Source organism: Hippopotamus amphibius, chromosome 2 (assembly GCF_030028045.1).
Source record: "Hippopotamus amphibius kiboko isolate mHipAmp2 chromosome 2, mHipAmp2.hap2, whole genome shotgun sequence".
Taxonomy (NCBI): Eukaryota; Metazoa; Chordata; class Mammalia; order Artiodactyla; family Hippopotamidae; genus Hippopotamus; species Hippopotamus amphibius.
The window spans coordinates 228,477,105-228,490,168 of record NC_080187.1 but is presented as its reverse complement, the minus strand read 5'-3'; the positions used below and the strand labels follow the sequence as shown (position 1 = coordinate 228,490,168).

General features: G+C 37.1%; 1 protein-coding gene across 9 annotated transcripts in view; it reads left to right on the top strand.

Moving 5' to 3' along the window:
• NIN (ninein) overlaps positions 1–11,713 on the top strand; it is a 96,676-nt gene extending 84,963 nt beyond the window's left edge. For 7 of the 9 annotated variants that reach the window (XM_057723817.1, XM_057723825.1, XM_057723824.1 and 4 more), the window contains 3 exons: positions 2,059–2,259; positions 5,684–5,797; positions 7,853–11,713. In XM_057723817.1, coding sequence (XP_057579800.1) covers positions 2,059–2,259; positions 5,684–5,797; positions 7,853–8,062 — 525 coding nt within the window. In that variant the 3' untranslated portion in view covers positions 8,063–11,713. Of the gene's footprint in view, positions 1–2,058; positions 2,260–3,907; positions 5,663–5,683; positions 5,798–7,852 lie in introns of those variants that run through there. The other 2 variants (XM_057723820.1, XM_057723819.1) reach the window with 1 other exon arrangement.
• Positions 11,714–13,064: the final 1,351 nt, after the last annotated feature.

Sequence of the window (13,064 nt, the reverse complement as noted above, 5' to 3'; positions counted from 1 at the left end):
GGCAGGTGGGGAGATGTTCCCACATCAGAATCCTTGGGATCAAGGAATTTAGGGGAAGCTTCCTAGGGGATTCTCATGTGATGTATGCACCCCCTCGGGGGACGGGGTTTCTGCTCATCCCTATATGCCAGTTTAAAAGGCACCGATGCAATATCACACATCCCCCCTACCCCACGGTAATTAAAGATCCCAAATCACCAGACAAGGAAATGGAAGCATTTACCTCCCCCTGCACTGTTTCTTCAACTGTATGAGGCAATGTTCTAAACAGTTCATTTTGAATACTCCAAAACAGGGTTACAGACTATTAGCAGTTCTTAAAGTCTGCTGTGCACCTCCGATAGCCAACGGTTCAGACACTTGAGCAACAGAAATGTTTTATAGTTTATATTCTGCATCTCCACATGGCAAAGTATTGAACATCAGGTCCATTCCATGGAACTTGAAATCTTCTGAATTATTAAATTGGGATGGGTGGAGGTAAAGGTAGCACGCTCATAAAGCAACCCAATTGCAATAGATGAGGAAGTGGGTGCAGACTTAGAGCTGTGAGACATTATAATATCTATAAAACTTACATACAGAGAAATGTAAATGTTGGTTCCTTTATGGTTCCTACTAGAGCACATGTGTTCAGGTATATAATATACCTAATTCGTACTGTTCTTTCTCTTTATAATTCATATTTTCTTCCTCTTTTATAACTCCTTAATTCTCTTTTGTTTTTGTTTCATCTGTGGCTAACCTGTACCTAGAACTCTGTGGTTGGAACTAGCAGAGAAGGGTGCAGTTCTCTGCCTGAGATAGTGTGTGAAGGTAGAATCTTCTCTTTCAATGAATGTCATGGCATGGAGACCTCTCATTAAACTCCTTGTTCATGTAATCATTTTTACTACTCTGACAGTTAATAAACACTTAAGGTAAGAGCCAATATTCATTTTCATTTTGCTTTAATTCTGGAATATATCTGTGTACATTTACGTAAGAATTGTCCTCAATATTTAAAGACGTGTGTGAAGAAAATCATCCCACTGATATAAAATCAGGGGATCGTAATTCTCCATATTCTTTATTGTTGAAAATAAAGAGATGGGTTTTCTAAATCTATACCTAGAAATATGTCACCACGGGTAACACCCCACCTCAGAAGTTTAGATTTAAGGAAATGGATAGTGGCTCTGAAGTTTCATGATGACATGTAATTATAGTTGCGTCCTAGAGGCCCCTTTCCCTTCTCACACGGCCGGGGGTGCTTCTTCCTGAGTTTAGTACCTGGTCATGTTTGTTGCATGTCTTCCATTGAGCTCTGTGTCTGCTGGATGTGTCGACAGATGTGACGTGGCATGCTTCACTGGCCACATGCCGTGCCCTCTGCTTTCCCTCACCCCAACTTTGATTGGCATGCGATACACATACCAGTTCCTCATTGTCTTGAATAAATACTGTCATTCCATGTACTTCAGTTCCCAGACGTTCTGGGGTGTCACCTTATGCCACAGAACTGTCTGTCTGATAAACTAAGATAGGTTAAAATAATTTGAGATGCAAGATGATATTCTTCAAAACAAACTGCTAACTTGGAAAAAATGTAGTCATTGAACATTTGGTCTTAAGAATCTTTATGAATGGTAAGTGGCAAAACTCTAAAGCATAACCACTCTCTCCCCTTTGCCTATTGCAGCCCTGTTTTTTTTTTTTTGTTTTTTTGTTCTTTTTTTTTTTTTTTTGAGAGGGATAATTAAATGTTCTAGTATAAGAAGAAAAGAGAATTCAGACGTGTACCTCAGGCAGCTCAGGTCTTATAGTCACTTAAGAGTGAGGAAGTACAGTTTACATCTAAAACTCATGAGGCAGCTTATTCGTTAAAGGCGTTGTCTCCCAAGCAACATGATTCTTTATTCTGACTCAGGACCGCGTGCCGCCTGTTTCCAGTTATCTGTGAGTCTGAGAGGCCGTTAATGAATCTGTAGGTTTCGTTGCTCTCTGCTTGCCACTCGCAAGGGCAGCTCTGTGACGGAAGGCAGTGCAGCTGACCATGGCTTTGCCCTTGTCCTCTAGATGCAGCACCCAAGGTCCACTGCGATGCCTAGCCCAACCCCTCATGCTTGGGACCTGCAGCTGCTCCAGCAGCAAGCCTGTCCAGTGGTTCCCAGGGAGCAGTTTCTGCAGCTTCAGCACCAGCTGCTGCAGGCAGAAAGGATAAACCAGTGCCTGCAGGAGGAACTTGAAAACAGGACTTCTGAAACCAGCACACCACAGGTATGAGGATCTTTCCCTAATAGTAAACTCAGATCACTTAATTTAATTTTACCTGTTTATTTGAAAGTTGTACCAGTTCAAGGGTGGGGACAAAGAACCTCTATCTTTTGTCAGACAGTTACATCTCGCTTGTATTACAAATCCACAGAACTGCAGTGCTGTTTTGGTTTTGGTTTTTGCAGTGCTGCTTTTGAGCTCTCAGCTTCTAAGCTGGGTAATCAAGTACTCTGGGTCTCCTCTGCACATTTGTAATCGATGATGAAGTCTCAGGATCACTTGAGCATACTGCACAATTGACCTAACATTCTTGTCGAATGCCAAAAATATTACAGCATTCAAGGGCAGCTCTGGGATATGTAGTACTAACCAAGCATTGTGGGTTTTCTTGTACTAGAGAAGCGTAGTCTGCTGAGTTCCATGGAATTCACAAACAGGGACTTTTCACAGCTAATAAAGGAGAATGTGTCATCAGTGACTTTTTTAAGTTGACATAGTTCATTTAACTTATTTTTTTAATGATCTAGTTTGAAAAACTCTATTTTTAAGAAAGTAAAGATTCTTCTTCCCCTCCCCTTTGAATTCGCATCATCCCAGCTCACTATCAGACACAGTCTTCTGTCACCTAGGTTTTCAAACAGTTATTTCTCTTTGGTGCTTCATTCATGATTCTCCTCTTTCAGAAGTCTCTGAACTCTTTGGTCTTGCCCACTGATTCAGAATTAGGAATCAAATTAGAAAGTACTCCTTAGTTTGTAGAATTCTAAATTAGTTCATTCTAGTTGCAATGCTCTTCTTCTGTTTTCGAATCCCTTGCCTCTCAGTGGATGTTTGACAGGCAGCTTCCCGCCTCTTTTCCTGTAACCGCTCTCGGGGGCTTTGCACAGTCACATGAGCACTGTGATTCTACTGGCCAACTTGGTTTTCTTCTCCCACTCCTATACACCTGTGCTTTTGCGTGATGTACTTCTGCCATCTGTTCTTTCTAACAGAGGCTTTCAAATCCATATTTTTGGAAGCTTCTTGCATTCAATTTCCAAACACTGAAGTTTAATTCCAGAATTTGAATTGTGATGGTGGGTGTTGGACAGAGGCTTCAGCTCTTCATTACAGAACTGAGTTATAAAGCTTGACCTCAGTTGTTAAGAGACATTTTAAACCGAATGATTAGACTAAGATCCGACTCATTGCTTTCTCATATACACTGTTTTCAAAGCATGCTCTTCCCAACCCAACCACCAGTGTTTAAAAGTAAAAAATATCCTTTTACTGCAGTTACTTGAGGATTAGAGAGACAAAATCTGTTAAGACTTTTGTACTTTAAAAAAAAAAAAAAAAAAAAAGAATTCCTGCAGCCAGCTGGCAGGGTGGACTGCTTATTGCTCTCACTGGAAGGCCACCGCAGGCTCTGCTGTTGCTGGTAGCTGAGCCGACGCTAATTTCAAGAGTACAGAATGTTATTAGAATCTGCACGTTGCCTCTGTGTGTGGAGTGATGTGATTTCTTCTGCCTTGTGTTGCTTCACTTGCATACGTACTATTCATGTGTGCTTTTAAAAACTGTTTGCATTATAAATGTGTGAATGTAGACTCCCCCCAGAAACATAGTCTTGACATCAGGGTGAAGTGTACCACTTGCCTTCTTTCTTTAGGCCTTGCTACCGGAGCAGCGAGCGGTGCACGCAGATTCCTACAGAAGGATTGGGCACCTGTGAAAACTGGGCTGTTATTGATGGCATTTCTTACCATGGCAGATACTCACATGCACACACCCACACACACCACACAAACACAGACATAAGCGGAGACATGTTTTGGAATCAAGAGCTCTTTTAAGTTTATTATTATTATTGCTGTTAAGCCTTTGCAGTATTGTTTCTTATTTATGTAGAAATGACAGATTTCGTGAATCAAATTCACAAATTTCGGCTAGTTGTACATAATTATTTATACGATTTAAAGAGTGTGGATTTGAGATTCTTGAAAGGATGTATTCTATATATTTTCTCATTCCATATGTTGTCACTATTTTTAACAAAAGGTACTACTTTTATATATGGAATTTGAAGAAAATCAGGATTATTTATACTGTTTTATATAAGATGTATAATACTTTTTTTGACAGGAAAAAGGGAATTTTTGATGAAATAAAGTAAATTGTAAACATATGACTGCTTTTGTTTTTCCTCTTTCCCCACTCTTTTGCCATGCCCCATGTTCTTTGAATTAATTATGTGGGTCTTTTTGGTTTGTTTAGGTGTTTTGTTGTTGTTGTTGTTTTCTTAGGCAAGTGGAAATCTGGCATTTTCCATTTACGTTTGGACTTTAAAAAGCCATTATATCTTTTAAAATATAGGATTTTAGATGTTCTTAAGACCTGGTTTCTTGAAATTTCTGCATTAGTCTTTTGCATCCTATGATTTATGTCTCTAGAGTAGTTGCATGGCTTCTTTTATGTTTGAATAAATGCTATTACTTAATATCCAAACAAATATTGGCTTTCAACTCACATTTGGTTGTTCTTTGTGCTTTTTAAAGGACACCTTTTTGGGAATATTTTTAAGGACAAGTTATGCCATCAGCCACTAACACCTGAGTCTTGCTTCAACATTTGAAGAACCTTTTAAAATCGGAAATTCTTTATGTGACTATTTTGGTGGACTGGGAGAAGGGGCAGTCCGTTGCACTCTAAATCTTGTTCTAGGTCCCTCTGCGCTCCGAAACCCACGTACTCCTTAATCCATCCTTGCTGAGTGAGGAGAGGAGGAAAAGCCAGCGTCCTTTTACTGCCCTATTGTTTTATCTAGGAGTTATTTATGGGGAGAAGATTTTATCTGTTCTAATGATAAACCCATCCTCCAATTCAGATATTTGCCTCACATTGACAAGTCAAATTGGGAAATCAGTAACTAGAATAACTAGCAGGAAGAGGCTATTAGAAACACGAACACCCCCACAGTAATCAGCCATTTCGAAGGAAAACCAGACACACATATTGCAAGCTGACTGGAAATGTTAAGTGATCCTGAATAAACTCAGATTTTGTTTATTTTGTTGTTGAGAGGTCCACAGTATTGCAGAGACCCAAATCACAGATGAAAGGTTGATAACCATCCTTTAATTTACCTTGTACACAAAGATCTTAAATTATGGGTTTTAAGACTTCTGCTTTATCTCAGGGGAAGATGGTAACACAGGTAAGATTCTTTTTTTTATCTTTGACTCTTTCTTTGATGGGATTACTTTTCTAAGGTGTGCAATCCATGCAGTGTTCAGAACTCCCATTTCATGGGAAATCCACCCTTCCTGTTCAGAGGCAAACATTTGCTGTCCTTTCTCTAGGCATCTTATGGGGAAAATTAACTACTAGTACTTTCGTGTGGCATGATTTTCAAATGATAATACAATTTTTTTTTTCTTTCCTTCAGGGAAACCAGGAACACCTGGTAACTGTCATGGAGGAACGAATGATGGAAGTTGAACAGAAGTTGAAACTCGTGAAAAGGCTTCTTCAGGAGAAAGTGAATCAGCTCAAAGAACAAGTGAGCCTCCCAGGTCATCTCTACCCACCCACCTCGCACCCCACTTTAACATTCCTGTATTGCTGTTAACTTGTTAACGTTTGTTGTCTAAAAAAGGCAAATCCTATTATAAATGTTTATAAGAATTTAGGAGTCACTGTTTCCCATACCACTTCAAAAATATGGATTCTGTATTCTACATTGTTTTTCCCAAAGCTCTTTTGAGTCATATGTTTGTCTACAATTTTTAAAATGTGTGTTTGCTAACAGTGACTCTCATGGGCCTAAAGCATTTCTAATGAGGTTCCATTCAAATTGAATTTTTATAGATTTTTTTTCCCAAAAGGAAATATTCCTATTTAAATAACCAGAAATTTGATATTGGTAACAAAATTGGGGGATAATAAGTGTAACTTTAGCTTTCCAGTTTGCAATAGTTATGACAACTTCAAAAACTAGCTCATGGCTATAGCCAGACCCCAGAAGGCTGTTTTTTGAATTAGAATCTGGACTCTTGAATTCAGGACCACGAAGTAGCCTGATCCTTTTTCCCTGCTGGCGGCCCGTATGGCCTCAGTGCTGAGAAATTATTTGTGCCTCCACTGCAGAGACCTACAAAAAGGACTACTTTCCAGGAAAGTTTTATAACTTCTCCGGAATCTGAGATTGAGACAAACTGTGGCAGGGGTGGGAGGGTGGAAACTGCCCAACCTGGTTTTTAGATGTATAAAGTCCAAGAAGAATAATCCCGAGAGAAAGTCTTACGGCAGAGGTGGACAGGAACTTTCCTCTGCCCTGTATCTTAACACACTGGAGAGAAAGAGAAAGTCCTGTACTTACATTTATTGATTCAATCCTTTAATCATTTATTCAACACTTAGTTGCTACAGGCCAAGTTCTGTTCCAAGCACGAGAAATACCACAGTGAACCAAACAAAATCCCTGCCTCCATGCAGTGTGGTTCACCTCCACAGTGCTGAGCATTTGGCCAGGTAGCAGTTTCAAAAATAAAGAAAACGGGTAACATGGGGTGTGGTCATCTACAAACACTGGCATTAACAGTTCATCCTGTCCCGAGAGAAGCAAAAGAAATGAGAGATAGGGAAGAGCAGACAGTAGAGGGGCTTAGTGCTAAGCCACAGAGTTTGAATTGCGTTCTGTAGTAGGTAAGAGTCATCAAAGTGGTTTTTATTAGCAGAGAAGCAGGAAAGGAGGAAAGGTTGTATTAAAACAGTTCAATAGAAAGTGTGTTAGTATTACATTAAACTTGCCAGTCACCTAGGTCCTGGGCTTCAGTGTGATAGTCCCTTATCATTGCCCTTTGATATGCCATTATGTACATGAATTAGCCACTCCTTAGTTTTCTTTATTCCCTTAAACCTTTATACTTGTAGATGCCCTGCCTGAAATTGGGTGTAAAATGAGGAGTTAAAGGTACAGTGAGGGAAAAGAGATCGGAAGATATTAATTAACAGGAGCAATAATAAAAATTACCCTAATACGGGAGACCGGTTTTCCCACCCAACCAAGACTATCTATTCTAATCTTCATGATATCTCTTCTAGACAGGGTTTTATGCAAAGAGGAAGAGTTAAGAAAAAGTAACTGCCAAATCTTCTCTCTTTGTTATACTATATGAGCCAAATTTTAAAATAATCAATAGGTTGTATATGGTTATGAATGAGAAACTCATGCATCTATTTTGAATAAACATAAGAGTTCATACCCTCAGAAATTTAAGTTATAATAATATTTTGATATCGTTAGAGAACAAATAAAGAAAAAACACCTAATTTATTAGGTTGAAAAATACCTTCATTTTGAGCCCTCAAATATCAATTTGTTCTTTTTATTAGTGACGTCTACAAACATATTACGCAAAGAAACAGCTTGGAATAAGTGGATTTGTTCTACCTGTATCTCTGGTGCCAGGTCTGATGTTAAAGCTGTATTGTAAAATGAAAGGATATAATTGACAGAAGCCATTTGCCTTTATAAACAGCTGTCTTTATGTCAGACCTTAAATTTAAAAGAATTACAGAAATGAAGTCAAGATGTTTCTGGTTCTGTTTCTAGCTCTGCAAGAATACTAAAGCAGATGCGATGGTGAAGGATTTGTATGTGGAAAATGCCCAGTTGTTGAAAGCTCTGGAAATGACTGAACAGCGACAAAAAACAGCAGAGAAGAAAAATTACCTCCTAGAGGAGAAGATTGCCAGCCTCAGTAATATAGTCAGGAATCTGACACCAGCACCGTTGACTTCTACACCTCCCTTGAGGTCATAGCCAAGCCAAAGGATAAACACACAGTTGTGCACTTTACTGAAATGGATGGAACATTTCAGTATGTTCTCTCAGCCGTTGCTTTCTGTTTTGTTTTGTCTTTGTTTTTGTTTAACCTTTAATGGCTTAAAGTTAAGCCTAACCTAAAACTTTCAGCAACAGAATTAAAATCTCTATTCATTGTAATTAGTTTTTCTAAATAGACTGTAATGGAAGTTGCAGATACTCACATCTTTCACTGTTTGAATTAATTATTCCCAATCTTTGAATTTTTTAAAATATTCTTATAGCCACCAAGAAGGTGATATGAAAACAACTCAAGAATCCTAAAACCCCAGTTTTGAATGAGTTTTTGAAAATTACTATTATGTATAAGTTTATATGTAAGTTGCAGATACTTTAAAATTGAGATATTATTAGTTGGTTGTTTTGATATTTATTTTAAAACCAAATGTCTTCTCATACATTTAAATATGAAAAAGTCATTCTGTTTCTGATAGTTTTGGTGTTTTTGAATTAATTGTTACACTTTTGGTGTGGTAACAGAAGCTGGTCTCAATAACCACTGAGGTCAGAAAAGCCAGAGTCCATAGAAATCTGCCTTCTAACACTTGTGACAGTATTACCACTCTTGTATTACAGACATAAAACTCATTCACTCAACTGCACTGTTAACTAATGTTTAAACTTTACCTTCTTTACACATTTTTTTTCCCTTAGAAGTGTCACTTGGGAACTTGTCTCCTAAGAAATGGATAAAGCCACATTCTTAAAGCATTTGAACTATAGGGTAAGCACTGAACAAACTGCTTTGGCGTCAACAGCTATTCCTAGAAGAGAGAGAAGGAAAGCACATGGGTTTCTCTCTCTCTAAAGTCTTGGAGTTCATGAACTGATAGTTGGGGCTGCCTCAAGAACTCAGGGAACAATGCTCTAAGTCGTCTTCCTGAAATACTGTAGGGCCTCTTTCAGAATTTGAAATGTATAAACCATGTGACCTTTTTTATTTGTCATATATGTAGAGCCATAGTGGGATTTTTATTTCTACATTTTTCGTGAATTTACTTTTCTGGAAAAAGCCCTTGATTTTTTTAGAGTTAAAAACCTCTTCTAACATATGGAAGAGTTATTATTTGCTTGTTTGTTTTAGGTTACATTTTTCATGCTTCCTATTCCTCTGTACCTCAAATCTGATTATAAGAATTTCTTACTGTGATAAGCGTTGGCATGCCATCTGAGGTGGAGGAGCGCCAAGTAGGATTTTCCATTCAGTCTCAAGACTAGAACATTATGGAACAGTAAACAGTTTGAATAACTTTTACTTCCCCAGGTAGAATCTCTGCTTCTAGCCTACTCCAGCCAGGAGTTGGCTGGTAAAGAATTTACTATGTGTGGGACACAAACAGAGCTCGTCACAGCCATCTGTTTGTTTTTGTGGAAGAGTAACTAGATCAGGAAAATGCACTTTGATGTATTCCAGGAAAGCCAAGCCCGTCAATTTATAAGAGGTATCACAGCAAAATCAAACACTTCCTTGTGGGCTGGAACAAAAGATAAAGCAAACTGCTTAAGAAGTCACGTCAGAAACTCAGTCTCAACCGAACTTTAATTATACACTATTAGTCCCACGTGCCAACACAGGAGTCTTTGCTACAAGAGCCCTGACATGGCAAAGTCATGTGTGGGACTGGGAGTTCACACTTAAGAAGCCGACCTTTTCACTTTTGGACAGTCTGTGATCAGAAATTCCTGATTTTCCCCTGGAAAAAAATTAATTTTAATCCCTCCCTATAATTATACTTTAAAATATTTCATATCTGCTGTCATGCCTTCCCTAATCATTTTTCTCTAGTGCAAACATTACTAGTAAACTCAACTACTTGTATGGCATTGACTTTAACACTTAAAACTGTGGATAGGCCTAGGTTAAGGTCATAAATAAACTAAGCACCTGTGGTGTATTTATGTGATATGCTTTAAGTTATTCAAGGTTTTTGCCATCAGAACTGAACAGCAAGCATGTTTCTCAAATAGATGGCTTACCATATGATCACGTGTTGTATTTTTTTTTGTCATTTTTTTACATTACAAAAAGTGTGGGTTAATTTGTTTATTTCTTATAAATCTGTATTTATGTGTATATAAAGTGCTGTACAATAAATGTAAATATGACTTCTGGAAAGTTTTAGACTACATTTAGAATCCCTTTATCTAAAATCAAAATGCTGTTCAAATGGAAGTTAATTTAACTAACATCTAGGTGCTTACTTCTTGCTTTACTGCACTCATAAGATTGGAAAAAAGATCAACACAAGAAATATATAGTTACCTTAAATTATATATTTGTGCAGCAGATTATTTTTGTAGACTAGAGTGGGAATTTAACTGGCAATTTATAATATAGCTTACAGCTTTTAAAAGACCTTTTAAAGAGATTAAATGTAAACTATTAAACCTTCAGATTTTGCTTTCAGACTTTATAATAGAACTGTTTAAAATCATGTTATATCTTTTATAGGCATTTATTAAAAGTACAGCCTGTTAAATTCTCTTGATTTCTTAAAAACGGTTATTTAAATTAAGTCTTAGGAGATAGGATCTTCATTTCAAGGAAAGAGAATCAAGTTTGCCTCTGTGATAATATGTTACCCTTAGAAAATGTGGATAATAAAGCCTACACTGTTCTATTTTACTTTCTTCTGCTTTTTGGAAGCCTGAATTCTTAAGCTCAAATTTGTGAAGGGAGAGAAGTAGAAGGGGAGTGACAGAACCAATCATAGTATTTATTTTTCTAAAACTTAATAAACCCAGATTTTTTTTAAACTATTTTAAATGTGAATTCTTCCCAGAAGCTTCAAATGCATTGTTTATATCTTTAACCTTAAACATAAGTAGATCACAAAGTCATAGGCTTTCAGAGTTTAGGAGGAGTTCTTACAGGTCTAGTATTTCAATAATGTACCAATACCCAGAGCAGGTATTATGATGAGAAACTTTCATTTTTTTAAGAATGAATAAGACTTTATGGTGGACTTTAATGTGTGAAAATGAATTTTTTATTTTTGTGATTTCTTTTTTTCTGAGTGAAGGAAGAGAGAAATGTGTTGCTATTGTCAGCATCTAAGGTATCCCCACTCAAGGCAAGGCTAAGTGCTTCGTGATAGTATTAAGCAAGGCTTGTTTTGAACGGATTACCTAATGACTCACTGGAATGATATACATTATACAAGTAATGCCAAAACTAAGTCAAAACCTAATAGCCAAAGCATTCCTTATTTAAAATTTATTCATTATATCATGTTTGGACCTATTTGAACATCTCAGCCCTGTAAAACAGTTTTGGTTTTATGATAAATGGATAGTGGTTTCATAATAAATCCAAGTTAGCTTTTTGTTTCTCAGCTTGTTTTGAATGATATACATTAAACCTATTCTTTTTGGAAGACATTATCACAGCATAATTGAAGGGAACATTGGTTTTGTAAAGGAAAACCGTAGTTCATCTATAGCCATCACTAGGATTTTTTTCATATAAAGATTAATGTGTATATGTTTATATTGACCTTGTATATTTCATCTAAGCCATTCTATCCTAGAAAGATTTACCATGAGCTTAAAAATGTAAATAAATAATTTTGCAAATATGGCTCTTATTTTCTGTACATCTTGAACTTTTATAAACAGTTTCAGTATGTTTACTGTTGATTTTTAGAGTGAAAGCATCAAAACATTGCACTAAACACATTTTACAATTGCAGAATCTCTGGAGCATTCACTCCAGACCTACTGAATCAGAGGCTGCATTAAAAAAAAAAAATCCTGAAATGATTTGTAATTTAGAGCACTGAGACTATGTTTCTTTCACAGAATTGATGACTTTTACATCAGCCAGTTTGAGATCCCTGTGGTGGTTCATAATTTATTTCTAAAATTCTCACAATCTCAGGTGAGGCCCTGCTTGGAATTTTGGGTGCTTCAGAGGTGGCTTTATTTCACTTTGCCATATTTATGGGTGACCCAGACTTTTTTAATTGAACTACTTGATGAGATATGTGCAGCTACTGGCACAAAACGTTAACCTAAAAGCACATCAAGGTAATATGCTCAGTACTGAAACACAGAATGGAAATATTGGCCAAACTAGATGTATCTCAGAAGCCTCGTTTTATTTGCAAAGCTTTTATACCAATCTCACACTGCCTTTATGAGGCAAGAGCTATTATTAACTCCATTTTACAAATAAGAAAACTGAAACTTAGCAGAGTTATGACTTATTCAAGGCCACAGAGCCAGCTAAGCAGGGGACTCAGGACTCCTAGACAGGTTTGTCTGTATTATGTTGCAACAGGTATCCATTTCTCCTTCTGGCAGACAACATTTAATTGGTGTGATTGAATACCTACCATGTGCACTACACTCTAAAGAGAAATATAAAAAATTCCTGGTTTTCTGGTTACAAACTGGGGTAGAGTAGTAGGATTTATGCACAAAAAAATTAGAAAAAATTACATTGATACAGAAGACAATCACATTTTGTTGATAGACTCTGTGCTATAGGCACTGAGATAAGGAAGATTAGCATCCTCAGGAATCTTAATACACAAAATGGGGAAAGTTCTTAACCTAGCATTGAATATAATTCTGCACTTCATTGAGATTAGTGTAAACTGTCCGTTTTGTAGTCTCTTACTCATTTTGCATTGAAAAAGTCTTATTTTTCTAATATATACCTGATACACATTTTCCCATAATGGTTAAATTTTGTCCAAAAGACCAGAATTTTGACCTAATGCAAAATATCTATAATCTGTGAAGTTAAATTTTTTAAAGTCTTTAATGGAGTATAATTGCTTTACAGTATTGTGTCAGTTTCTGCTGTACAACAAAGTGAATCAGCCCATGTTTACATATATCCCCATATCCCCTCCCTCTTGAGCCTCCCTCCCAGCCTCCCTATCCCACCCCTTTAGGTCATCACAAAGCATCAAGCTGATCTCCCTGTGCT